At 36.5% G+C, this 26521-nt stretch overlaps 1 protein-coding gene across 1 annotated transcript in view; it reads left to right on the top strand.

Annotated features, from left to right (window-relative positions):
- Positions 1-4496: 4496 nt before the first annotated feature.
- Positions 4497-26521, top strand: part of LOC103257707 (receptor-type tyrosine-protein phosphatase R-like) — a gene marked incomplete at its 3' end in the record, with an annotated part of 37009 nt that continues 14984 nt past the window's right edge. Inside the window, exon 1 of the mRNA XM_008055408.1 lies at positions 4497-4892. Coding sequence (XP_008053599.1) covers positions 4835-4892 — 58 coding nt within the window. The remainder of the gene's footprint in view (positions 4893-26521) is intronic.

Here is a 26521-nt window from a genome sequence, read left to right as displayed (position 1 = left end):
GTAACTCTTTAAGTAAGTTCTGTTATTATGCAGGGAAGTAGTAAAGTGCAGTTGATAACAGCATAGTGCTAGGGGTCACCAGACCTGAGTTCTATTCCCATCTTTACCACTTATCAGCTGGATAACCATGGGTAAACTACTACCTTCATTTAGCTTCAGTTTCCTCCTCTATCACAAAGAGAAAATAATGCCTCACAGAAATCTTGTGAGAGTTCAATGTGATCAAATATGTATGTTTAAATTTTAGTTCTTTTCCTCCCCTATTCTTATTGTCCCTTGCTGTTTCACTGCTTTCTTCACTGTATGCTTATGCAGAAGGGTAGATTGAAAAAAAAATTATAACTGAAAAATATTTTAATATATTTTTAAAATATTATATTTTTAAAAGTCTTTTAAAAAATTAATGGTTAATTCATATACCTGAATGACATTTTCATCTGTGAATTTCCAATGCATTCCTTTTCATTCGGAGCCATTCCACTCTGAATATAGCTTAATTCACATCAATTCTTTACTTTGTAAAAATAAATCCTTCTTTTTTCCTCTTATAAAAAAATAGCTCTCAGGCAAAAGGTAATGGACTTGAGGATTAATAAAGTAGTTTCATAATGGATGAGGCAGAATAAATACAATACAAATCTCAATAAGGTGTTGATTGCTGTTAGCTATTGTTTCTGTACATGTTCAGAAGTTTTTAAAATCTGTTTTGTGATTTGATGTCTCTTCCACTGGCTCATACAGTTCCGTGGCCCTTCTCTTCATGTAGAACAGACAGAAACCTACTTGTGCAGCCAGACTCAGTTCATTTCCTGTTCTCCACCAACAGTTTCTTTTCTGCTACCCATCCCCACCTCTGCCCCGTCCTCTGTAGAAGAAATCATTTCCTCCATTCTGCTCCATTCTACTTTAAGCTTTCTTCTTACATGGCTCTTCTAAGCATGGTTTTATTTGCTGTCTTTGTTCACTAGTTGCTAGAGTCCAGAATCCACGGCCACAAGCAGTGTCTCATTCTCCTGGAGACAATCTCTTATGGATTTTTCTCACCAAAGAATTTTACTGCAGGACCAAGGTCAGTATCTCCTGCCTTGGCCCTCGACTTATTGTTTAATGCTATTAAGACACCTACAACTGAATGTGTGTGTGTGTGTGTGATAGAAGAGGTTATATATCATCGTGGTTGGTATTGAATTATCTGAACATGAATCCTAATTCTATCAACTTACTTTGGATGATTATTTACTTGGTATTGGGTAAGTTACTCTCTGTGCCTCAATTGTCTCATCTCTAAAATGAGATCGTGATAGTGCTTTCTTGTAGGACTATTATAGTTTAAATGAGACATCTGCATGCTTAGAACAGAGAGTGTCACATAGGAAGCACTCAGTTAAATGTTAGCCATCATTATACTTAAATAAATAATTATAATAACTCAAGTAGAAAATTCTAACAGTCAATAAATCTGATTTCTCAGCGTAATATGTCCTAAAATAAAGAATGACTGACACGAATTATTTTCATCCATTTATAGAGAGGTAAATGTAGAGGCTTATAACAAGGAAATTTGTTTAGAGGATAGAGTCTGAAGGTCTCTTTCTTCTATAAATTCTCCCTGAACCTCAACCCATAAAGAGACAGAGCTTATGCATCTGCTGGGGAAGAAAAGTTCGTATAATATTAATTTTCTATTTACTTTTTAAAATATAAATGATTCCTTTAGGACACAGTTCTGTAGGCCAGTACTAATTTGCATGATTCCCTCATACTAATTTCCATACTCCTCTGAATTGAAATTTTTAAAAACTCTGGTGCAGTGTTTTAATCAAGCTTCTCTAAAACACCAAATCACCTTCACTAGCATTAGATCACTGTCAAGGAAAAGCAGTACCTTTTCTATGTAGACTCACAGAGAATATTTCTGAAAGAGTTCAAGGGTTGACTTTTTCCCTAATTGGTTAATTCACTTGTTGCTGTTTGATATCACGTCACAGGATCACAGACATTGTAAGTATATTAGATTGACTCACTTAGAAACATGATTTTTTCTTGTTCCTTTGTCTTTTTAAAGTAAATTAATAATAAATGTCTAGTCACCAAAATTACAGCTCACTCGAGATTATTTTTACTATGCTGAACTATTCTGGTAGCATATTCAGTCAAATTGGAAATTGGAAAATTTTGTTGCTAAAGGAATTTTCATGCACAATTTAATAACTCAGCAACCTGCAGCCCTAGGAAAAATACACAACTAACAGGCTGCTGGTTGACAAAGCCATAGACAATTATATTAACTATAATTTTGAATGACCCATCCCCCAATACATGTTGGAATCATCTGTGAGAAAGCAAAGGGTTTAGGGCATGACTGCAGCATTGTTTCACTACCTATGTAAGTTTGGTAATTAGTTATTGTTAGGAGGAAGAAAATAAGAAAAACCCACTCATTGTAAGTAGGCCGCATTACTTTCCCGACCCCCAACCCAGTAGCACCTCTAGCACCAGATGTTAGATAAGAAGCCTTATTCCTCTCAGCATTAAACACTAAACACTACTAGATAAATTATCTCAAGGGTTTATTCAGTAAGAATTCAGAGTCAAGTTGTCAGTATTAGACTTTATCAAGTAGTTGCTTCTCAGATATTTATTTGTGTGTGTGTGTACATCTATTTTGTGTGAGGCCTTGCTCTACCCAGTTGGCACATATCAGTGAATAAAGTTGTCAAAGGTTTCTGCCACTGAAGTGCAGATTCCATTGTGGGCAGTGGTAGGGAAATAGATAACAAACAATAGGTTTCATAAGTAATTATTTTGGTATGTTAGAAAGTTAAGTGGGAAAAGGAAACTGGGGAAAAGTGAATCTGGAGTAGGGGAAGAAATTGTGGTTTACAGTGATTTAGAGCGAAATGATAGTGCCACCAAAATGTAGCGTACCACACCCACATGGAAAGTGGAGTGGCTAGAAAGGGACTGCATATGTCTCTATTTTCAGCAAAGAAAACCTGTCAGGGTATTAAAAATACATCTCATTCTCTGCTTCTCCTGCCTGTTGGAGTGCAATTCCAGTGCACTTATCTCTCAGAGCTGGAGATGATATAAATTATAAAAGAAATGAATAATATTGGACTCTCAGATCCTATGAGATACTGCCTAATTTAAGATCTGGTGAGTAGCCTATTTCCCATTAGTTGTCCCAATTCACAGAGGATGGAGAAAGAAAGCATTGAATGAGATATGCAGCTCAGCTCAATGAGCACCTATTAGCCCCTTTTATTTGGCTAGAACAACTTTATTCAATTTAATACAAAGTTTCTTCGACTGTTGACACAAAGACAAACCACAGAAAAATGGACTATCTTAGCAAAAAATATGAAGCAGTGCTAAACAGATGTTGCGGAAGGGAAAGATCACTACAACTTAGAGTTAGTCCAGGAATTTCTGGAAAAGTGAGACCAAAGTTAAGTCTTGGATGCTCTAATGTGGTAGTGATGCAGGCGACTAGGGACGAAACAGCAGATCCGCGAAGACACTGAAGCAGAAATTCAGTGGTCCTGGGATAGCCCAGGGAGAGAAGTCGAGCTGCCAGACTTCTTGACGAGGAGCAATTAGCCACCGCTAATAAGGATCTCTACACTCCAAAGACTTAGATGAGGGAATAAAAGCCATTCATATTAGGCAGACTGTGGCAGTCTCCCTAGAGATACAGAGCTGGACCAAAAGAGCTCAGTTACAGGAAATGACTCTTATTTTTCACCTTAAAGAGTAAACTGGAGGCTAAACATAATTATCTTCATTATACAAAAAGGTGTCTTCTTTTGCTTCAATTACAAGGGTGTATCCTACTCGTCTAAAAGTATGGCCTCACTTTTTTCTGGCAATATGATCATAGATTTTAGACTTGAGTCAGAAGAAAATTTAAACACAGGGATTGAGCTGGAGAAATGGGAAAGAGAAGCAAAGAAGAGGAAGCAGGAAGGAAGAAGGCACCCCTAGGACACATGGTTACTGCTTACAGCGAGCAAGCTGCCTTGGTAACGCTTCCCCAAGCAGCTCAGAATGCTCAGCAGTGAAAGACATCTATATTCCTGTAGGCGAGTCTTGGGATTTAGGAAACTGGTCAATCTGCAGGTGCCAATTCCCAGCAGTGAGCCCGGTCCACGTGTCAATCAAGATTTGGGGAAGAAGTAGAGGGGGTGGCGTGGTTGGCAGTCTTTAGCTCCCTCCTCTGGTTCCTCTGGCCATGCCCCCATCTAGTCCGACTCTTTTCCACTCCACCCTCGGATCTGGATGGACTCTTGGTCCCTAATAACACTCCATCCTCCCGCGCCCCCGCTTCCCCCACCCCACGCGGCCTCGGCAGCGGAGCCGGCTCCCCTCGCAGCCGCCGCTAAGACCCGGAGAAGTGGAATCTCACTTTGAAACTCCGCCGCCGTGCGAGGGCCTGCGCTGGGCATGCTCAGTAGCCGCGGCGCGTCTGGGCTGCTGCTCTCACTGCACCGGCCGCCGCGCTGCTGGGCTCTTGGGCTCCTGTGCTGGCACGGAGTCCACCCTGCCGTCCTCGCCGCGGCTGCTGAGCGTCCAGAAGGCCAAGCATTCGCCGCCCCTGAGCGTGTCTGTCCCGGTTACCCGCAGCCTCCTTCCCTTCTTCCTCTCTCCCTGTTAGGGAGGCGAAGCTGGGGCTCGTTTCTGTCGGCGCCACAGACCTTCCTGCAAACCCCAGCCGGGACCTGGGAACGAATCCGACAGACCAGAAGACCTTTGGCAGTGGCTCTTTTTAAGAGCACTTTGCCTGAAGTGGGGTTGTGGCGGAGTTTCTCCTCCACCTCTCAATGCAAACACCATGCGGAGAGCAGTCGATTTCCTTGCGCTGTGCCAGCTTCTTAATCTTCATGCTGCAGGTAAGGGTTTGCCAGGCGTGGAGCTGGGGCTGTGGAGGAGATGGGAAATTGCACATGCTTAAGGACTCTCAGGAGAAGCTTGCCTCGCACAGAAAGCCTTAAGAAGCTAAAGCAGGACAGCACCTGGCAGGGAAGGGAGTGAGGGAGCCAAGCACCTGTTGGAAGACCGAAAACTTACGCTAAAATTAGCTCTTGATTTTTTCTTTACCTTGTACAAATAAGAGTGAATATCATTGTCAATATGAATACAGGTTAGCTACCCCCTTCCCCTCCCCTCCCTCTAGACTCCCTGCTCCTGTTTCTGGGCTATGCACTTACTGCCAATCTTCCAGGAGAGGGACGAGATACCCTGCTGGATGTCAGCTTTTTTCTACTGCAGCGGTTACGTTCCTAAGGTCTCGGTTTAGCAAGCACTCACTGGGAGGCATTGACTGTAACCTGATGGACCACGTCTCCGCCCTGAAGTCCGAAATACACGGTTCACATTAATGATGTTGCTCCAGGCTTCTTTGGCCCCAACTCTTGTCACTCGAATTTTCTAGACCAATAAGAGAAAGGAAAGGTTTCAAATAGAATCCTTTCTCTGTCAGTACCATGGTCAGCGCCTGCTGGCGTTAAGCAAAAATCCAATCAGTTTTCAAAGCTGACAACCCTAGGATAGGTACTGGCCCTAGGACAGATTTGATGAGGTCTGACCAAGAGTAACAGGAAGACTGCACCCAAATATAAATAGATTTGAAGCGCCAGAGCCACTATCGAGTCGCATATGGAAGCAAACCTTAGAAAGTACCTGGGGAATTTTATGTGTGATGTCCCTGCTTTTTGAATATGTGGCACCTCTGTGTAATGTACAGACTTGCTGGACTTCATCCCTTATCGTTTTTACACACATATGAACCAAAATAAAATATGGCAAAGAGATGTTAGGAGCCCTACTGCGACAGCAGTTGTCCATGCAGCAGTCCTGTGACAACCAAAGACTTGGCATTTTCCCTGAGTTTCCTTCTCATCTGATCACACATATTCATTCATTTCTTCAACCAGCGTTCACTGAGTGAATACTATGTCCCAGATGAGTAATGAGTAAGAATAATTGTGAAATTACAATCCTTGTGGTGTATTTTTAAAAAGAGTGGGTGATTTCTCTTCTGTGTGCAATAGTCGAAGTGAAATATGGTCTTTTCTTTTTCTAACTAATATTACTCAAATGTGTTATGAATCTTTTGAGCACTAATGTACAGGAGCATTAAAGCTATAATTAAGTACACATGTTAATTGTTATAATTATGTTATACTGTGAGGGTTTATATTGTTCTTTGGTATCTTTTGAAAACCAAGAAATAACTATTACATGGTCATTAAATTATTTGCAGACAGCTGTTATGAATTCTTTTGTTACTACATGCAATTTTTTAATGATGAAATATGGGATGAAAATATACACATTGGGTTGAGTATTATTTACATCATTATTGTTCAATAATAGCATGAATCCAAACATTCATTACCAGAAATATTCTCAATTCTTGTCAAGTTTAGTAATAATTTAGCTGGTCTTCCAAAATTTCAGTGTAGTTATTTTTCAAAGCTAATATATAAACAAGGTTTAAAGATCACATTTAATACATTTTGAGTAATTATTTGTAAATAAATTAAGCATGTAAAAAAATTTTAAATTTGTTGTAGATAAGCATTTGGGATGTGGAAAATAGAGGACTTTTGTTCATCAAAGAAGAATCCTAGAAGTCTGTAGCCCTAGATTATACCTGGAGCTCTGCCAAAGGGTGAATTGCCAAAGCTAAGCCAATCCATCTCTACTTTGACTTCTCAATTTGAAAAAAAAGATATAAAATAAGATTATTCAACCAATTTTATTTAATAAAGCAATACACTGAAGGGCTTTTTATATTTAATTTGCAATATTCTATATAGAAATTATCTGTATTTATACTTAATGTAGTGTTTTAGATAGATGTTTTATCATAGCAGATTGCAAGTTTAATATTGTGGCTATCTTGCCAGTTTCATTTTAAATGCAATTTAATTTTAAACAGTAATTTGTGGGTCACAAGCTGTCATCAGATTAAAATTCATCACAGTTATCTAACAACATTGTTAGTACTTTTCATCAGAACTGAAACAAACACAGACTTTTTGATCTAAGTTTATACAGATTTGGGTAATAAGAAAATGAGTGGGTGGGATAACAAAGATAAAGAAGTCATTGACTTCTCTACTTGTTGAATGTCTGAGTTTGCTACTTTTACAGAAAGCTCTTCTCTCAGGACAGAGGCAGACTTCATAAAGATGGGAAATTAATTCTATATATTCAGGTCTCTGACTGAAAACCTAATTGATCCATTTTGGTTAAGCCCAGGGTCGCTGCAGCTGCTTATGCTGATGGAACTAATGACATGTTAGAATGCCTTAGGGATCACAGAAATTGGCTGACAGGACATAAGTGCTCTTCTTAACTATACTAGGAACTTTTGCCTTTGATATGGCCATGTTCTTAATGATTAATAGCAAATTGTTTTCAACTTAAGTACTATCTTCTGATTATTTGATTATGGTTGCTTAGACACTATAGGAGAAAAAATGATCCTGACCCTGAGTTCTGACTCAATAAGAAGTAATGTGATCTGTTTGTTATGGAGGGGAAAAAGAGGGGTTAGTGCTGTGTCATTGACATCTTTGGGCAGAAAATCCTAAGGAACTACTAAGCAAGGATCTTTTTTAGAGAAGCTAGACTCAACTCTGTCCATGGCAGCTGATTATCATAGATCTTCTTAATAAGAAATGTGTAGTTACTTTCCATTCAGCTGCTTATTTTACAGGTGAGAAAACTGATATCCAGAGTAATAAAATGCTAATTAACATCATAGTCTGAATGAAAATTCAGTTTTCCAAATTTGTGACTACATACTATCTAAAAATCATACACTGGTTCTAATAGGTGAGGCCACAATTGAATTAGTGGTGCCACATCCTTTTTACCCAACTGTCCTTTTTCTTTACTACTTGTGTGAACCAATTAAATATATAAACTCCAGTTGAAAAGTCTACTTCAGAAATATTCAAGAAGGCAACTAAAAGCTACCACAATAATGCAAATGCAAAAAATATATATATGTAGGAGGTCCTCAGCTTATTTTCTTCAGCATTTCTTCTCTGTCATTACCCAAAGATACATATTCCATTTGAGGAGCTTTATTTGCAAGGTAGTATTTTAATTGCAAAGGTGTACATTTCTTGAGCTATCTTAAAATTTTTCATGTAAAAGCTTTCTTTTTCCTAGTGAATATTTTGCCAAGAAAACACAGAAACTAATTTCAACCCATTACCCTCTCTTCAAGCTTTGGAAAAGGTTCTTCTAAATTTCTATGTTGTTCTTACTATCAGCCTTTTGAATGGCACAGTGACTGCTTTCAATGCATCTCCTGAAACTGTCTCTCCACGCTCAATGAAGTGAATAATTAGTTTCTCTAGTCTTTGAGACGAGAGTTTTTATAATGGGGCCAAGAAGATCTGGGAAGTAGTAAAGAAACACCACCCTCAAAAGAAAGAAGAGGCAAATATGAAAATGATACGTTATATTTTAAGATGTCCCTTAGAACTCAAGAATCATTTTTCCTATTCAAAATCACTCTGCACAGTCTTAACAATGACCCAGAATCTAGATTCTCTTTCCCTATTGCCTCTATGATATTGTCTCTCACTACTTTCCTTTTCCATCTCTCTCCAGCCATATTTATCTCCTTTCTGTTAATAGACTATTCCAGACACTCATTCAACTCATGATATTTGGTTTTTTGTCTTCTTTTTCCAAGTATCTCCATAGCTTAATCCTGTAGTACTTTTAGATTTTTACTCAAATGTTACCTCAGTGGAGTTCTCACTGGTTCTCATATTTCATCATCCCCACTCACAAACAAAAACTCCAGTATCTTTCCCTGCTTAAATTTTTTTCTCAGAAGTGTTTGCCACCTAGCATACAATATATTTTACTTATTTATTTTGTTGATTGTGGTTTTCTCTCTCTGTATTTAAATGTAAGCTTCTTGAGGACACACATGTTTGTCTATTTTGTTTATTGTTGTATCTATTGGAGAGTCATCGAAGGGAAACAAAGAATGGATTTGCATGAGACCAGAACTACTGATCAACTCAGTGTCATAGTCCTTCAAACTCACGACCGAATGCTGTGCAACCCGAATGCCTTGCTGGTTGGCTACATTTTCACTTTTTAGTGAAATGTCTTGTACATGTAGGAATGGCTACGGTGATATGAAAGAATTCATACAGCTAATTTACAAACAGAGAGTTTAATGCACTAGGAAAAAGCTGTCTGCTTCTTTGTCACTGAAGAGACATAGGAATGTGTATAATGGAGATTACATATTTTAGCACCTTTGGAGATTGCATATTCTAGTAGAGATCACACCTTTCCCAGCACCTTGTAAAATTCCTGAGATTCATTAGTCACACACAGCCTTCTCTTCTTCGTTGCTCATTTACTTCTCACCGACTTCAATCCTCAGTCTATCATCCTATTGTTGAACATAATTAAAGAGGTTCTTATAGGGTATCCTTTCCTTGCCAGTGAATATCTACAGAACTTATCTAATTTTATCTCTATCTGAATTTAAAAATTTTTTCTCACTGGATTCCCGTGGACAATCATTACTTCCTAGCTTCCTTCTTATCTTTCCAGCCATTCCTCAGTTTGTATTTATAGATCTTCCTCTGAGTATTGTTTAATGATTGGTGCTCTCTAGAGCTTATCTGTCCTTGTTCTTTTTTTGTTCTTTTATCTCTATACAATAAAGGAAGGATTCCAAAAAAAAAAATCCAAACTTCTATCTCTCCTGAACTTCAGTCCTATATTTAAAATTACTTGGAAGTCATTGGTTATTCCACAATAATCCTATATCCTATGTTCATACTCAGCACTTCCCATCAAAATTACTCTTATAAATATTTCCTGTCTTTGTGAATAATATCAGCTTCTCCCACAACCACTCAAACCCGAAACCAATAATCCTAGACCCTTCCTTTGCTACTTTTATCCAAAGGTCACCAACTTTTCTCATCAGGTCTTTTTTACTCTTTATGTCCTTGTCACTGCCTTGCGACTGTTCTTTATTTCTCATATAGTATCTTATAATAACCTCCTATTAAATTTATTCTTCATAATAATTCCAGAGATAAAACTCTAAAAACATACCTGATTACATTCTTTTCTCATAAAATTCTTTAATTACAGCTATCTCCTTTTCCTGTAGAATAGAATCCAAACTCATTAGCATAGCAAAGTATTTTATGATCCATCCCTATTACTTGTCATCATGTCATACTTTGTACACTTTGTACACTATTGTCATTCTACAACCAAATTTCTTATATATCCATGACTTGCATCATTTTCATATTGTTCCATTTCTATTAAATATCCATATTCTGCTTCTTTTTCTGGATAACACTTTCTCAAACTTCAAATCTTAATCAGGCATAGCCCACATTAAGGATACTTTTTTAAATGTCCTCCCTCATTAAACTAGCTTTCCTTTTAGGCTTTTTATATGACTCTATCATTGCACTTAACCTGTATATTGAAGCTTTTTGAGAACAATAACAGAATTGCAGCTTTTATTTCTCTATACCTATTACCTGAACTGTGTTTGTTTCCTAACATGCCATCAATAAATGTTTAATGAATGAATATATTCAGTATGTATTTGACAAAATAAATTATGATAAATTAAATTACATTGACAAAGAAATTGCATCTCAACTTCAAGACCATAAAGAGGAAAACGGACTTTACTGCTGTTCCTTCAATCCAGTTTACAGTTATTAGTTACAAAGAAGTCGAGATGGGACAGAAAGACTTCTATTTAAATATAGTCTAGCCGGGCTCGGTGGCTCAGCCTGTAATCCCATGCCTTTGGGAGGCTGAGGTGAGTGGATTGCCTGAACCCATGGGTTCAAGACCCGCCTGGGCAACTTGGTGAGATCTCATCTCTACAACAAATCAAAAAATTAGCCCAGCGTGGTAGCGCACGCCTGTAGTTCCAGCTACTTGAAAGGCTGAGGTGGAAGGATCGCTGGAGCCCAGCAGGTCGAGGCTGTGGTGGCCGGGAGTGGCCACTGCACTCCAGTCTGGGTGACAGAGTGAGACTCTAACTGAAATAAATTTATGTTCCGAGGCATGATGCTATTTATAGTGTGACTGTGTGTTGAACTCTTCTTAGATGGATAGACATTCTTGTATGACATTCCAGTGCTACTTAAAAAGATAATGAGATGAATTTATTTACTTTAAAAGAGATCAAAGAGTTAGATAAGCACCATAGCATGATAGTTGTGCACTAAGAAATAGACTCAGAGCTCCTAACCCTGATTACTGATTGGTTATTCTCAATTTTATAATAAAATACACGAGACACTTACACATTCAAAAATAGGTGAAAGCATGAGACAGTTCAATACATCAAGATCCAAAATAATTCAATCCTACCTTGTTTCCCCAAATAAAAACTAAACTATCACAGAAAACATCTGAGTATTTAGGTGATTGTATGCAATTTCTTGCTCTCATTTTATGTGCAGACAGTCTTTTAGAACCATAAAACTTTTTTATCCCGCACATTTTCTTCTTATGGGAGACATGCTTACACCTGAAGAATTATAAGTATTTATGTTTTATGAATTATAAAAAGTCACTTTTTCTGAGATGGGATCACGAAACCAAAGACCATTCATTGCCATTAATATTAGTAGTAACAGGGGTGTTATGTTTTGTGATAAGTTCATTGTTAAGTCTTTAAAAGTTGTTTTGTGAAGTCAAATTCAAAAAGTAGAGAAAGCAATTTTTCCCTTTAAAAGGGGGTTTAAAAGACTTTACGTGGCCCATGAGTGCATTTTTCATCTTCAAAGCACTTACAAATGCTGACACACTTAGGGTAACATTGATGTTTCCCAATATAAAGGATTTTAATAGCTTTGAAAAGAAAAGATCTAATGGTAATTTGTATTTTAAGATCAAATTTCCTAATGCTTATGCACCATATAATGTAACTATAAGTGCCTATTATAGTAATATTTGCCACAGAAAGGCAATTAGCAAATTTATAACATAAACATTAGTACTTTTCATTTTAAATCATTTTTACTCATACTAACTACCTATACTTGTCTCATAATCAAATCTCATCTGATTTCAGTATAATAAGATGTTGATGTCCATTAAAATTACAGCCACATGGACCAACAACAAAGCAAAACCAATTGTTTACATTATGCAGCAGTCTAGATCAATATGTCTAGTTGCCCTAAAGCAAGTGCCAAGTTCAGTGGGGGTCATGAATTATTTTTATTTCTAGTTTTTATCTATAGCAATGTCTGTTTTCTGACTTAAATTTAAGAATGGCCTACGGCGATCCTAAACTACTGATTCTTCAGACAGAAACACTAAGCGAGCACAGAGTAAGAGCTTGTATAGCAGTATGAACAGAATAGGACTCCACAGCTCTTTTACTACACAAATGATTCAATTCCTGATGAAGACTGAAGGGAAAATGAAGTCATATTTATAAGGGCTCAGAGACACTTATCATATTCATACCCCAAGTTATGGCTAACTTTTACTTACAGGAGAAAGACACCCCAACATATCATGGTGAGTTAGGTTGAAAGACCATCAATCCGTTAATATAAGAGTATGGCTTTCAATCATAAGCAACTTATTTTCTTTGCCTTCTTGATTCAGTGTAGTTTTTTTTTAAAATTCAACGTGAAGACAACTGAAATGGCCTAAACAGAAGTAAAAAGAAAATTTAAGCAAGAAAGTGACTCATTTCTAGATAACTTTTAACACAATACTGTATTTGTCAAAAGTTAAATGGGATAATGTGTGCAAACCTGCACTGTCTTAGTAAGTGTCATAAAAATGTTAGGTATTAATTGATTAGGGGAGGGAGAGTGTGAATGATAAATGGTTAACTGGTATCTTAGAGAAATTTTTCATTCTTTTTGTGTTTGAGCCAATGCTGGGGAAGCATGCATGGCTTCAATAGATTCTGGATTTCTTTTTTATTTTATTTGAGCCTTTTCTGCAGTTTCCTTCTACTGTTTGCATAAGCCTGACCATATATGTAGGTTGGTAGTAAGCTGTGAAGTGCTAAAACATATAAAGGGGTATATATATATATATACATATACACACGTATATATACACATACATACACATTTTTAAAAAGGAAAAACTATATTAAAATTGTAATAATGTGTACCAATAACAAAAAGATGAATAAAAGTCACATTTATCTTCTACAGTTACAAGAGGTGCTCAAAGTGGTTACCATCAGAGTCCAGACACTTCTGATTACAACAAACTAAAAGTAATACATAGATAACATCTCTTAAAATGTGTACATATTTTTTGGCACCCTCAGGATACCTAGTTCTCAAATCCCTCTCCCAATGCCTTTAAACACCATAAATTTGAAATGACTGCACTGCCCTGCTTAGCAGGAAGTCCAGACTTGTTTTAAGAGTTACTTCCCTAATTAGCTCCTCTAGGGGCCCACAAAGGATAAGAAGTTCAAGCTTGGACCAAGGCTGTAGTTTATAGTCTGTAGGCCTTTTCTCTGTTGTTTGCTGCTGTGGCCATCCTGCTTTTCTACTGACCAACTGACACTCTCCTACTTACCACTTGTTGCCCATGGAACTTCTAGACCACTGGACTCCAGGTACATGTGGAAAACTGTTTGTGTTTGTGGTTCTGCAGAACTGGTGAAGGGACAGGGCTGTTTGAATGTAAAGGGACAGTGGGAAGGGCATGAATATGGGAAGAACATAGTGGAGATGTTCAAACACAGCCTCAACCTGTTCATGGAACTATTCACTACTCCCCTATAACCCTGGCTACTTAGTTTCCCCTGATCTGCCAAGATGCCTTCCTCTTCTGATTTTATCTTGGGTGATCTATTATCTACATCTCCAGTATGGCTCTCTTGGAGACCTGCAGTTCACCAGAAAACTCAGAATTCAATTTTGGAAATTTTTCTATGGTGCTGCCCTCCTCTATGCAATTCCAAAGACAGCGAGGCAGCTGTTTCAGTGCCTCTGAACATCCCCTGACAGTTAACAATCTCCCTAGAAAGATTCTCCTGTGTGTTCACAAGCCTGGTCCAGCTAGGCGTGCCTCTTGGCATCTCTGGGCATCTCTCTATTTCCAGAGCATCAGGATTTCCCATCAGGTGTCCAGTGGTTACTTTTGAGTGTTTTGTTTTTTCAAACTGGGAATATCTGAGAGTTACACTATTTGAATTACAATTTTTTTCAGTTTTATATTAGATTCGGAGAGTACATGTACATGCTTGTTACATGGACATACTGTGTAGAGGTAGGGATTGGGTCTCAGGTGGCCCATTCCCCAGATAGTAAACATTGAACCCCATAGATAATTTCTGAACCCTAAACCTCCTCTCTACTTCTCTGCTTATGGTGTCCCCAGTGTCTATTATTTCCATCTTTGTGACCATTTAGCTCCTGCATAAGAGTGAGAACATGCAGTGTTTGATTTCTGTTTCTGAGTTAGTTCACTTAGGATGATGATCTCCAGCTTTATCCATGTTGCTGCAAAGAACATGATTTCATTTACAAATTTTATCTTGCTATATGTAACTCCTAAAATCTGAGCATTAATTGAAGCGATGAAAATATAATGAAGGGGTCACCACTCAAGATAAGCATTGGATTTCATAGAGAAGAGACAAATAGATTTATTTATAAGACAGTAAGGAAATAGCAAATGAATATTTCCTAAATTCCCATGATGTGCTAAACTCTATCTCAAATGCTTTCATGAGATAATTATCTTATCCTTTAGGAGAGAAAGTATTTTTTGACATGGCATGCTTGTACTTCAGAAATAATAAAAATGTGCCCTAACCCATGTAGCACAATAAAAAAATTAAAGAATAAAAATAAATATTAGGCTCTAGAATCCATCTGACTACCTGAATTTGCATCCCATTCTCTGCCATTTATTATTTAAATTATCAGTATTTCTTTCTTTATCTGTAAAATAGGGTTAACACCATAGTAACTACCTCTCAGGGTAGATTGGGGATTTACAAAGGTAATACATTAGGTCCCACAACATGGAGCCCAGAACACTGAATATATTCAATAATTAGTAGCTGTAAGAATTATCAAATTAGCATGTGAAAACTTTCATTGGTCCTATACTTCAGCTGCCATATATGGAAAGAAAAAATGTTCACACTGATTATTGGCCTATTTTTTTTTTCTCTTTTAATTTTTATTTTGAAAATGTGTGCTACAATTCAGGGTGAGGTATACAAATGTTCATTGTGCAGGTACCCTTACTGATGAGGTGTGGCCGCCTTCCCCAGGTGGATATCGACTACTGTCAATCCCAGCTACCCACTCCCCCACCTCCCCACCCACGGCCCCGCAGTTTCCCGCTATTTTCAATCCCTTTCCTGCAGTAATACGGTAGTTGTTCAAGGTCCACTTAAGAGTGAGAACATGTGATACTCAGCTTTTTGTTTCTGAGAGATCACTCACTATTATAAACTCTAATTTCATCCACGTTGCTGCGAAGTTCATGATTTTGTTCTTCTTTATGGCTGCATAATATTCCATTGTATATATGTACCACATTTTTTTAATCCAGTCCTCTTTTGATGGGCAGCATGGTTGGTTCCATGTGCTTGCTATTGTGAACAATGCTGCGATAAACATACGGGTGCAGGTATCTTTTTTGTAGAGTGACCTGAGTTATTCCGGGTATATTCTCAGGAGGGGAATTGCAGGTTCATATGGAAGGTCAATTTTTAGAACTTTTAGGAATCAGCACCCTGATTTCCACAGAGGCTGTACTAGTTTACAATCCCACAAACAGTATAAAAGTGTTCCCTTTTTGCCACATCCTCTCCAGCATCTGTTATTTTTTGAGTTATTGATGACGGCCATTCTGACTGGAGTTAGGTGGTATCACGGTGTAGTTTTAATTTGCATCTTCTTGATGGTTAATGAGGCTGAATATTTTTTCATGTGTCTGTTGGCTGCTCATATGTTTTCTTTTGAGAACTGTCTATTCATATCTTTCGCCAACTTTGTAATGGGACTGTTTGTTTTTTTCTTTTCAGCACGTTTGAGTTCCTTGTCGATCCTTGATGTTAGGCCTTTGTCAGACATGGAGTTGGCAAATATTTTTTCCCATTTGTGGACTGTCTCCCCGCTCTCTTCATGGTTGCTTTGGCTTTGCAGAAACTTGTCGGTTTAATAAGGTCCCACTTGTCTATCTTATTTGTTATGGCCTGGGCACTTCTGGTTTTGATCAAGAATTGGTTACCAGTTCCAACTTCCATAAGAGTGTCTCCTGTATTTTCTAAGGTTCTTACAGTTTGAAGTTTTACATTTAGGTCTGTGATTCATTTAGAGTTAATTTTTGTGTATGGGAATTTTTGTGTATGGGAAGTTAATTTTTGTGTAGGGGTCCTGTTTCAATCTTCTGCATGTAGTCAGCCAGTTTTCCCAGCACCATTTACTGAATAGGTTCTCCTCTCCCCAGTAGTGGGTGGTGGAGGCTTTGTTGAAGATGAGTTGGTTGAAAAATTGAGGTTTTGCTTCTGGGACCTCAGTTCTATTCCATTGGTCTATATGCCTGTTCTTGTACCGATACCAGGCTGTTTTGATTATTGTAGCTTTATAGTATAGTTTAAAGTCTGAGAGTGTGCTTTGTTTTTGTTTTGTTTTGTTTTGTTTTGGCTATTCTTGGTCATTTATGTTTCCATATGAATTCTTATATTGTTTTTTATAGGTCTGAGAAGAATTTTGCTGGTAATTTGATGGGTATTGCATTAGATCTGTAGATTGCCTTAGCTAAAATGGACGTCTTAACAATGTTGGTTCTTCCAATCCATGAGCATGGAATATTTTTTCATGTATTTGTGTCATCTTTGATTTCTTTGAGAAGTGTTTTGTAGTTTTCATTGTAAAGGTCTTTTGCATCTCTGGTTAGGAAGATGCCAAGGTATTTCATTTTGTGTGTGTGGCTATTATAAATGGAATTGTGCTTTGTATTTGGGTTTCTGTTTGTTTATTATTGGTGTGTAGAAATACGATTGTCTTTTGCACATTTATTTTATACCCTGAGACTTGCCAAAGTCCTGTATCAGGGCCAGAAGGTTTGGGGCAGATTCTTTTGGGTTTTCAAGGTATACAATCATGTCATCTGCAAATAGAGATAACTTCACTTCCTCTTTTCCTATCAGGATACCCCTGATCACCTTCTCTTCTCTGAGTGCTCTAACCAGGACTTCCAAAACTATTTTGAACAGAAGGGGCAAGAGTGGGCATCCTTGTTTTGTTCCAGTTTTCAGGGGAAATAGTTCCAATTTTTGTCTGTTTAGGAGTATGCTGGCTGTGGGTTTCTTGTAGATGGCTTTTACTATTTTGAGATATGTTCCATGTATGCCTAGATATTCGAGGGTTTTTATCAAGAAGGGGTGCTGGATTTTATCAAAAGTTTATTCTGCATCTAATGACATAATCCTGTGGTTTTTGTTTTGACATCTGTTGATGTATTTAATTACATTTATGATCTTACAAATGTTGAACCAGCCTTGCATCCTGGGGATGAAGCCTACTTGGTCATGATGGATGTTTTTTGAGATATGTTGTTGAATCCAGTTTGCCTGGATCTTGTTGAGAATTTTAGCATCTATGTTCATCTAAGATATTGGCCTGTTTTTCTCTTTTTTTGTTGGATCTTTACCTGGAGTGGGTATGAATGTGATGTCAGCTTCATAAAATAATTTGGGGAGAGTACCATCTTTCTCAATCACCTGGAATACTTTCAATAGGATTGGTATTAGTTCCTCCTTGTATGTTTTGTAGAATTCTGCTGGAAAGCCATCTGGTCCAGGGCTTCTTTTTTTATGTAGTTCTCTTATGACATAATCATTTCCTTGATTGTTATTGGTCTGTTTAGGATCTCAGTGTCTTCTTGTTTCAACCTAGGGAGGTTGTGTGATGTCAGAAAGTTCTCCATTTCCTTTAGGTTTTCAAGTTTGTTTCCATACAATTGTACATAGTAGTCTCTGATAATCTTTTGTATTTCTTCAGGGTCAGTTGTGACTTCATCTTTTGTGTTTCTGATTGAGTTTATTTGGACTTTTTCTCTCTTTTTCTTGGTCAGTCTGGCTAGGGTACCATCTATCTTGTTTATCCTTTCAAAGAACCAGCTTTTCATTTTGTTTATTTTTTGTATTATCCTTTTGTCTTCAATATACTGGATTAGGACTTTTATTTTGGTGATCTGGATTCTTCTGCTGAAGTTAGGGTTTCGGTGGTCTTGCATTTCCAGCTTACTTAGGTGACTTGGTAGGCTGTTAACTTGTGATCTTTCCATTTTCTTCATGTGCTTTTGTAGAGATATGAATTCCCCTCTTACATAGCATCCCAGAGGTTTTGGTAAGATGTTTCTTCATTTTCATTTGTTTCCAGGTACCTTTTAATCTCTGTTTTGATTTCATCATTGACGCAGGAGTCACTTAGCATCATATTGTTTAGTGTCCATGTCTTTGTGGTTTTGGGGGGAACTTTGTTGGTCTTGATATTTATTTTTATTCCACTGTGGTCTGAGAAGTTGCATGGCAAAATTTCAGTCTTATGAAATTTGCTTATGTTTGATTTATGGCCAATGATGTGGTCGATCTTGGAGTACGTTCCATGTGGTGATGAGAAGAATGTGTATTGTGTGGTCGTTGGGTGGAATGTTCTGTAGTTATCAATTAGGTCCATTTGTTCAAGAGTCTCATTGAGGTTCTGGATCTCCTTGCTGGTTTTCATGTTGATGATCTGTCCAGGGTTGTGAGCGGGGTATTAAAGTCCTCAGCTGTGACAGTGTTAGAGTCAATCTTTTTTTAAGTTTCCATACAAGCTACTTTACAAACTTTGGTGCTCCTTTGTTGGGTGCATATATGTTAGGACGGATATTTCTTGTTGATGGATTGAAGCTTTTATCATTATATGGTGACCTTCTTCATCTTTTTAAAGATATTTTATCCACTTTGCCATTCTATGTCTTTTCAGTGGTGCATTTAGTCCATTCAGATTCAGGCTAATTATTGAAATGTGAGAGTTGATCCCTGTCATGGGGTTCTTATATTGGTGTTGTTGATCCTGTTTGTTTATTTGTTGTGTTTCTTTTGATTTGGGGGTTGATTCAAGTGTGTTTTCAATCTTTTTCCTGCACTCTTGTGAAGAATGTTGTTGTTCTTTTTTTCCCTTTCTTCTGTGTTTAATACTTTCTTAAGTGTTTCTTGTAGCGCTGGTCTAGAGGCAACATAATTTTTAGGGATTGAATATCTGGAAAAGATTTTAATTCTCCCTCACTGATGAGGCTATTAGCTGGGTAGGTTATCCTGGTTGAAACTGATTATCTTTGAGGACTTTGAAGATTGGACTCCAAGCTCTCCTAGCCTAAAGTGTTTCTGTAGATAAATCTGCTACTATTCTGGTTGGTCTTCCCCAGTAGGTAGTCTGATCTTTTTCTCTTGCTGCCTTTAGGATTTTTTCTTCTATACCTACTTTGTTTAAGCAAATTATTATGTGTCTGGAAGTTGGTCTTCTCATCTGTTGACCTGCATGGGTTCTCTGAATCTCTTGTGTTTCAATTTTCTTGTCACTGATGAGATGAGGGAAGTTTTCTTAAATAATTTCATGGAATGCTTGTTTCATGGAATGTTTGTCTCTGTCTCTTTTTTTGTTGGCTATTTTTTGAAAAATTACTTAAGTCTTCTTTTATGAAGAGTGCTTGTTATGAGAATCAAATTGGCACATCTCCATCTTTAAAATACTAGTAGAATCTTCATCTTGTAGATTGTAAAATGTTCATAATTAGCAAGTTTTTCTTGAAGGAATGAAATTCTGGTTTTTAAACTGAAATTTATAAGAGAAAAAATGTTCTCTAACCATCAGAGGCACTGAAATCATGGGCAACTCTTCTTCTGATGAGGTATTTGTCAGTCTCAAGGCTGGGATAAGACAAGTAGTATCATCACTCCTTCTTCCCCACCCTACAGACTATCTGAATTCCCAACATCCATCAGTGGCCTGAAGATCCCTCTTCTAATGCTGACCTTCGCTATTAGAGAAATATGTATTAGGCAGGGAAATTTGGAATCCTACAGTGGGTTTGTGTGGAAGGGACTTGATTAAAAGAGACTTTGTTCACTGTAATATTTTGCTTGTTCTTTTGATTAAAGACTTGGAAGAGTTTTTATTCCCTAATAGAGAGATCCCATTTAGATTAAGTGAGAGGTATGCCTTTATTTTGTAAAGCGAAATAAGAAGCTTTGTTCAGGAGAGGAGAAAGAGCAGAACTATGACATGACTATAGGTTCATTCTTAAGGAGGTCAACTTTATTAAAAAATACACATGAAAGCTGAGGCTCTGGAAAGTGTTTCTCTCTGTATTCCTGTGCAAGATCTATATACTCCCAAAGTGAATATCCTGTTCACGTATCTTTAGTGTGTGTATGGCAGAGATGGGTGTGTACTTCCTGGAATCAGAGTTCCCATACATGTTATCTGGGTATCAGGCATTCTGTCACCCTTGTGTTAAGTTCTGCTAAGTCTGCAGTGAATTCCCTGGATGTTCCAGGTCACTGTCTGCCAGTTCAAACCTGTTCTGTGCCTCTTGTTCCCTTGACCTCACCCTGCAGCATCATTTCTCTTTGCTGACAGGGCCCCCAGCCCTTCCTATCTAGACATTTGTCCTCTGGAGCTGTGTTATTAAGCTGAGTCTTAATCTCCAACTTTCTCCTTTCATCCCCAATTAAAGTTCCTGCTTCTTATTCCAGGAGAAATCTCTTCTCAGCTAGGTATATTTTAGAAAGGCTGTGACACACTGATCTACTCCAGATAAGAAAAGCTGTTAATTACATGGTCCTTCCCTAGTGGTTTTTCATTTTTCAAAGAATCATTAGAGAACAGTGCCTTAGCCCAGTGACATTAATTTCAAATGGTGAATTAAGAGGCTCGAACAGAATGGAATAGAAGTGTGGGCCTGAAGGGTCTACCAAGTGCTTCTCAAATCCCTAGTGCAGACGAGGGAGACTGGGACCGGGATCTCTTCCAGTGGTCAACTGTGGACTTCTTTCCTCATCTTCTCCCTCCTCTAATATCTGAGCATGTATATTTTTGTGGTATTATTACTATGACAAAATTTTGATTTCTTATGTGGTCTAATGTTCAATGCTTACTTTGTTGTGTTTTAATATAATTCCTAATCTGTTATAAGAATTATCCTTGAAACACACATTTTTTTCTTTATCCTGAAAGTGAAGCCCAGCTTTCAAGTCACCTGGAGAATTCTGCTCTAAAAGCAATGGAGATAGTTTCTAATCCCTGTAACTATTTGTAAGTAATTTTATTTTAATTGTTTGCCTAACAATGAATGATGTATAAAAATTAGAGTTTCCAAATGTACTACTTCATGACTCAGTAAATGCATGTGGAACTCAATTTCCATGGTTTCTGCAAAGGTTAGTATTTCTGAGCTTTCTGGACACATGAGCAGTTTTCTGCTTTCTGTGTTCCCCAGAGGGCATATCTTGATGAAGGTCTTATTTTAATGGCTGTATAGAATTTAACACATAGTAGCATTTATTCCTGTTAACCTTTCCTCCAAGAATCCTTTGACTCAATTCTTCAAGAACTGGGGGGCATCTGACTGCTTCTGTTTGAGCTGGCATAAATTTCACTTCATCCAGCAAAGTCTGAGGCCAGTTGTCTTAATCTTCATTCTTCCTTCATGACGTATGTCTAGTCACATTGTCCCAAGATACTCTTCTAATTGTATTATGTTCCACTCTGTAATAGATACTTATCAAATGAACAATAATTCTATTAAAGTTGGGTAAAAATCAGGAAACATGAAACTTTTTCACTGTAATTTTACCACCAGCACATAGCATGGATTTTTCCTGACATGACTGTCAATTCTCTGACAGCAAAATATAGCTTTACACTGTGCAGTTCAACTTTTGGTGGATAAACAGGAAGAAGTAAGGGATATTCAGAGTATTTACATGGGGCTAGGAGTGGGAGTAGGAAACACTCTAATAGAATATTTTAGGAAATGTGAAAGAGTGTTTATATCAAGAACATATAAGAAAAGCTTATAAGGTGATTAAAATAATCCTTTTTTTCTCTAGGATTCAGATCTTCTCCTGAACTGAAAATAGAGCTAGCTCTATAAAATATAGATTAAATATTTTGCTGTTGGTTTCTTTATTTTTATTTTAGAGATATTGGACACATCACTGGTCAAACATGTGGAGTGTTTAAATAACATTAAAGAATATCATAGCACCTCCTGGCAGGATTATGTTTTCACATCTTAGTGGCCAGTGCATAGACTTGATCTTAGGAAAACCAGTCTTGGTAGGAAGTGTTCTTTAAATGACAAGCTTATCCATGTCCTTTTTGGGGTCCATGTGGGTTTACAATTTGGGTAAATGGAATCATCATAATCTTACAGAAATCCTGTTTTTTTATTTTTTACTTTTTAAACACAAAATAACTGGTTTAAGGGTAAACATTTTTTATCAAATTGATTATTTGATGTCAGGATACAAAACTAAACAAAGGTGTGCATATACAAATACCTGCATGCATATACATATATTGTTAGGACATAACTAAGACATACAAATGGAATTCTATAAAACTGGCTTTCTATTACAGACATAGCCGTAATGAACTTTTTCAAAGCATTGACGTTATTTCCTGTGAAGATTAGTAGGAGTGAGCATATGTTATATTTTGGGAGGTTATCCTAATCAACCTTTTTTGTCATATTTTGGGAGGGCTGTAGTGTTTCCCAGCAGGGTTTAGTGGTATTACTCTAGGTACTTTTAACTGGAGATTATTATTGTGGTAACCTCTTGGGTCACCATTATCAATAGAGCTATAGAACAACTAAAGAACAGCTTGAATATTAACCTCCTTAACATCCAAGGATAGAATTTCTGGAAATTTCTGTTCCTGTAAGTTCCCAAAGGATCTTTTTTTGGACTTACAGAAAAACTTATTTCTTTAGAAATATATCTGAACCAGGCAAAATCTGTCTAACTGAATTGTGACTTCTGTTTACTGAAGTACAGTTCTAATCTAGTTGCAGATATATAAGAACCATCTTCATTTTCTAATGAGAAAACTGAGGCTCTTTGGGGTGAGTTACCTACCATATGGTAGGATTGCAGTTTGGAGGTTATGGAAATTAGAATCTAAGACCCTTAATTCTTTGCTCTTAAAAAAGTTTTTTTCATTTCTCAATATTGTTAATAATTATTTTTCCTATATAAAACTTTAATTGATATACCTGTGTATTTTTAATTTTCCTGAGAGGCATTAACAAATCAAATAAATGGGAGCCTCGTTATTTCTCATGTAGAATTTCCCAAGAAAAACCTCTGATACGATCCATTTATCTTTTCTTTCTAGAGAAGAGAGCATTAGCAGTGCTTAAAAAGCATTGATTGTCCTTTCATAAAATGATCAGACAACAGTTGTCTTTTTATTTTTCACCTTCTCAGAACTCTTTAGAGACCACTCTTTCATCCTTTCATTTTGCAAGTTATTGACATTGATTCAAATGCTTGCAATGCAAAGATTTATTCTGAGAGGGATGTATACAAGACCACTCTACCTTATGCATTCAGGAATAACCAACACTGAATTTGAAATAATGAATCATAATGTACTGTAACTTAACACTGTAATTTCATACACTTCCCTTTCTTAAAGATCCCTTCAGAGATTATCAAGGTCATACTCAGAATGAAATTTCAATTGTGCAATTTTATGACCATCAAATCTTGCTGGCTATTTTCATGTAAAAGTTGTTCTATGATAAAAAGTACTTTTATTTTAAATGCAGATAAGTATCTTTGACATTTAGCTACTTACTAAACAATGTTTAGATACTAACTAAACATTCTGTGAGATACACTCTATCCCTCACAGGTGGGAAAAATTGTCACTGAGTTCTCAATAAAGATGAGAAATCCTGCCACATATCTCATATTAACTTTCTGACTTTGCTTACAATAACTGTTTCAATGTTTCTCCATTCTGCTGAAACCTCCAATCTTTTCTCTTTGTCTTTTGTCTCCTATGAGATGATTTCATCTTCTACACAGAAAATAGGAATCATCAGAAGATAACTTCCTCAACTTCCAACTTTAAGCTATTAACATTCCTGATCTCCCTCTCTCCACATTGTAATGAAAGAAATGCCTTCTCTAAATCAAGGTTCATTTGTCTACCTGTACTCTGGATCCTATCTCCTTCCATCTTCTGGGGAAACTCAGTCTACTAATTACTCCATCTGCTTTCTCTTACATCTTCAACCACTCCTTCTCAATGGGCCACTTCTCCTTAAGAATTAAATGTGCTAAAATCTCTACTTTCTTACAAGAAAAACAAATACCAGTCCCTAAATTCTAAACCACCTTCCTTTCCTGATAAACTCTTATTACACCCAAACTTCTTGATTTTTCCATGTGTATTTCTTTCACTGTATCTCCCACTCACTCCTCAACCCAATTAAATCTAGCTTTCTCTCCCCTGCTACACTGAAACTACTTCCTGTAAGTTCATCAGTGATATTTTTAATACAAATTTTTAAATTTAATAGTAAGTAAAAATACTTTTGATAAAGTTATGAGTAAAAAAGTAACTCACAAAACATATATAATATAATCTATTGACTGTCTTTTGTGTAGAGTTCTATGAATTTTAACATAGGTATAGATTCATGTAACCACCACCACAATCTGGATCTAGAGCAGTTCAATTACAATCACCTCCCAAAAACTCTTTCTTGCTATCACCTTTATTTTCTAACCCCTAAACCCTAATAACCATTGATCTTATTTTCATCATTATAGTTTTTTTTTGTCTTTTTGAGAATGTCATATAAATGAAAACATACAGTGACTTTTTAAGACTGGTTTCTTTCTCACCCTAATGCCTTTTATATTCATTCAAGTTGTGTGGATCAATAATTTGTTCCTTTTTCTCAACGAGTAACATTCCATTGTACAGATGTATCATAGTTTGTTTACTCATTTACCCATTGAAGGATATTTAAGTTGTTTCCATTTAGGGGCAATTATGAATAAAGTTGCTACAAAAATTTTGTTTACAAATATTCGTGAGAATGTAAGTTTTTTTTTTCTAGGTATGTATGCAGAAGTAGGATTGCTAGATCATAAGGTAAGTATGTGTTTAACTTTGCAAAAACTGTCCAACTACTTTCCAGAATGCCTTTGCCATTTTTGTATTCTTACCAGCAAGGGATGAGACTTCCATCTGCTCCAGATTCCCTTCAGTACTGAGTATTGTTAGTGGTTTTCATTGTAGCAATTCTAATGGGTATCACATCACAACTTTAATATGCATTTTCCTACTGGCTAATAGGGTTGGATGTATTTTAATTTGCTGATTTGCTATTTATGTATCCTCTTTGATAAAGTGTCTGTTTTTTGCCCATTTTTTAAAATTTTATTTTTATGGGGGTAAAATGATTAACATGAGTTCTAGTCTCTTATCACATTTGTGAGTGTATAATACATTATTATTGACTACCGATTCAATGTAGTACAATAGATCATCAGATCTTATTTATTCTGCTTAATTGAAACTTTATGCCTTTTGATTACTAACTCTCCATTTCTCCATCACCCAGTCCACTTCTGGCAACCACGACTCCTCTCTTTGATTCTAAAAATTTGAATATTCTACATACCTTATATAAGTGGAATTATACAGTATTTGTCTTTTTGTGACTGTTGAGCCCATTTTAAAAATTAGTTTGTTTTCTAATTGCTGAGTTTTGAGAGCTCTTCATGTATTTTGGTTATACATCTTTTGTTGAATATGTGATTTGCAATTTTTGTCTTCCATTCTGTAGCTAGCTGTTTTATTTTCTTAACAGTGTCTTTCACAGAGCAATTTAAAATTTTTTTTATGCAGTCCAGTTTATCGATTTTTTTATTTTGTAGATTATGATGTTGGTGTCATGTCTAAGAACTCTTTGCTTAACCCCAGGTAATAAAGGTTTTCTCCTATGTTTTCTTCTTAAAAATTAATAGTTTTACATTATTTATATTATATTTATATTATATTTAAATCTATGATTTTTAAGTTAATTTTTATAAGATATGAAGCTTAGGTAAATGTTCATTTTGTTGCTTACGGATGTCTGAAAGTTTAAACATAATTTTGAAAAGACTATTCTTTTTCTGTTCTTTTTGTATCTTTATTAAAAATCAAACGATGATATTTACTTTGTCTCTAGATTTTTAAAAAATTTTGGGTAGCAGTTATTTTTTATTAATTATATTTTTGATTGACACATAATAATTGTATACATTTATGGGTTACAGTATGGAATGATTAAATCAAGCCAATTAACATATCCATCATGCCATTTATCATTTTTGTTGGAGATGTTTGAAATGTATGCCCTTAGTTATTTTTAAATACACAATACATTATTGATTATAGTCACCCTG

This window comes from Carlito syrichta, unplaced genomic scaffold, assembly GCF_000164805.1.
Source record: "Carlito syrichta isolate Samal-C Ts95f unplaced genomic scaffold, Tarsius_syrichta-2.0.1 Scaffold301847, whole genome shotgun sequence".
Taxonomy (NCBI): domain Eukaryota; kingdom Metazoa; phylum Chordata; class Mammalia; order Primates; family Tarsiidae; genus Carlito; species Carlito syrichta.
This window is presented reverse-complemented; position numbering and strand designations above follow the sequence as displayed.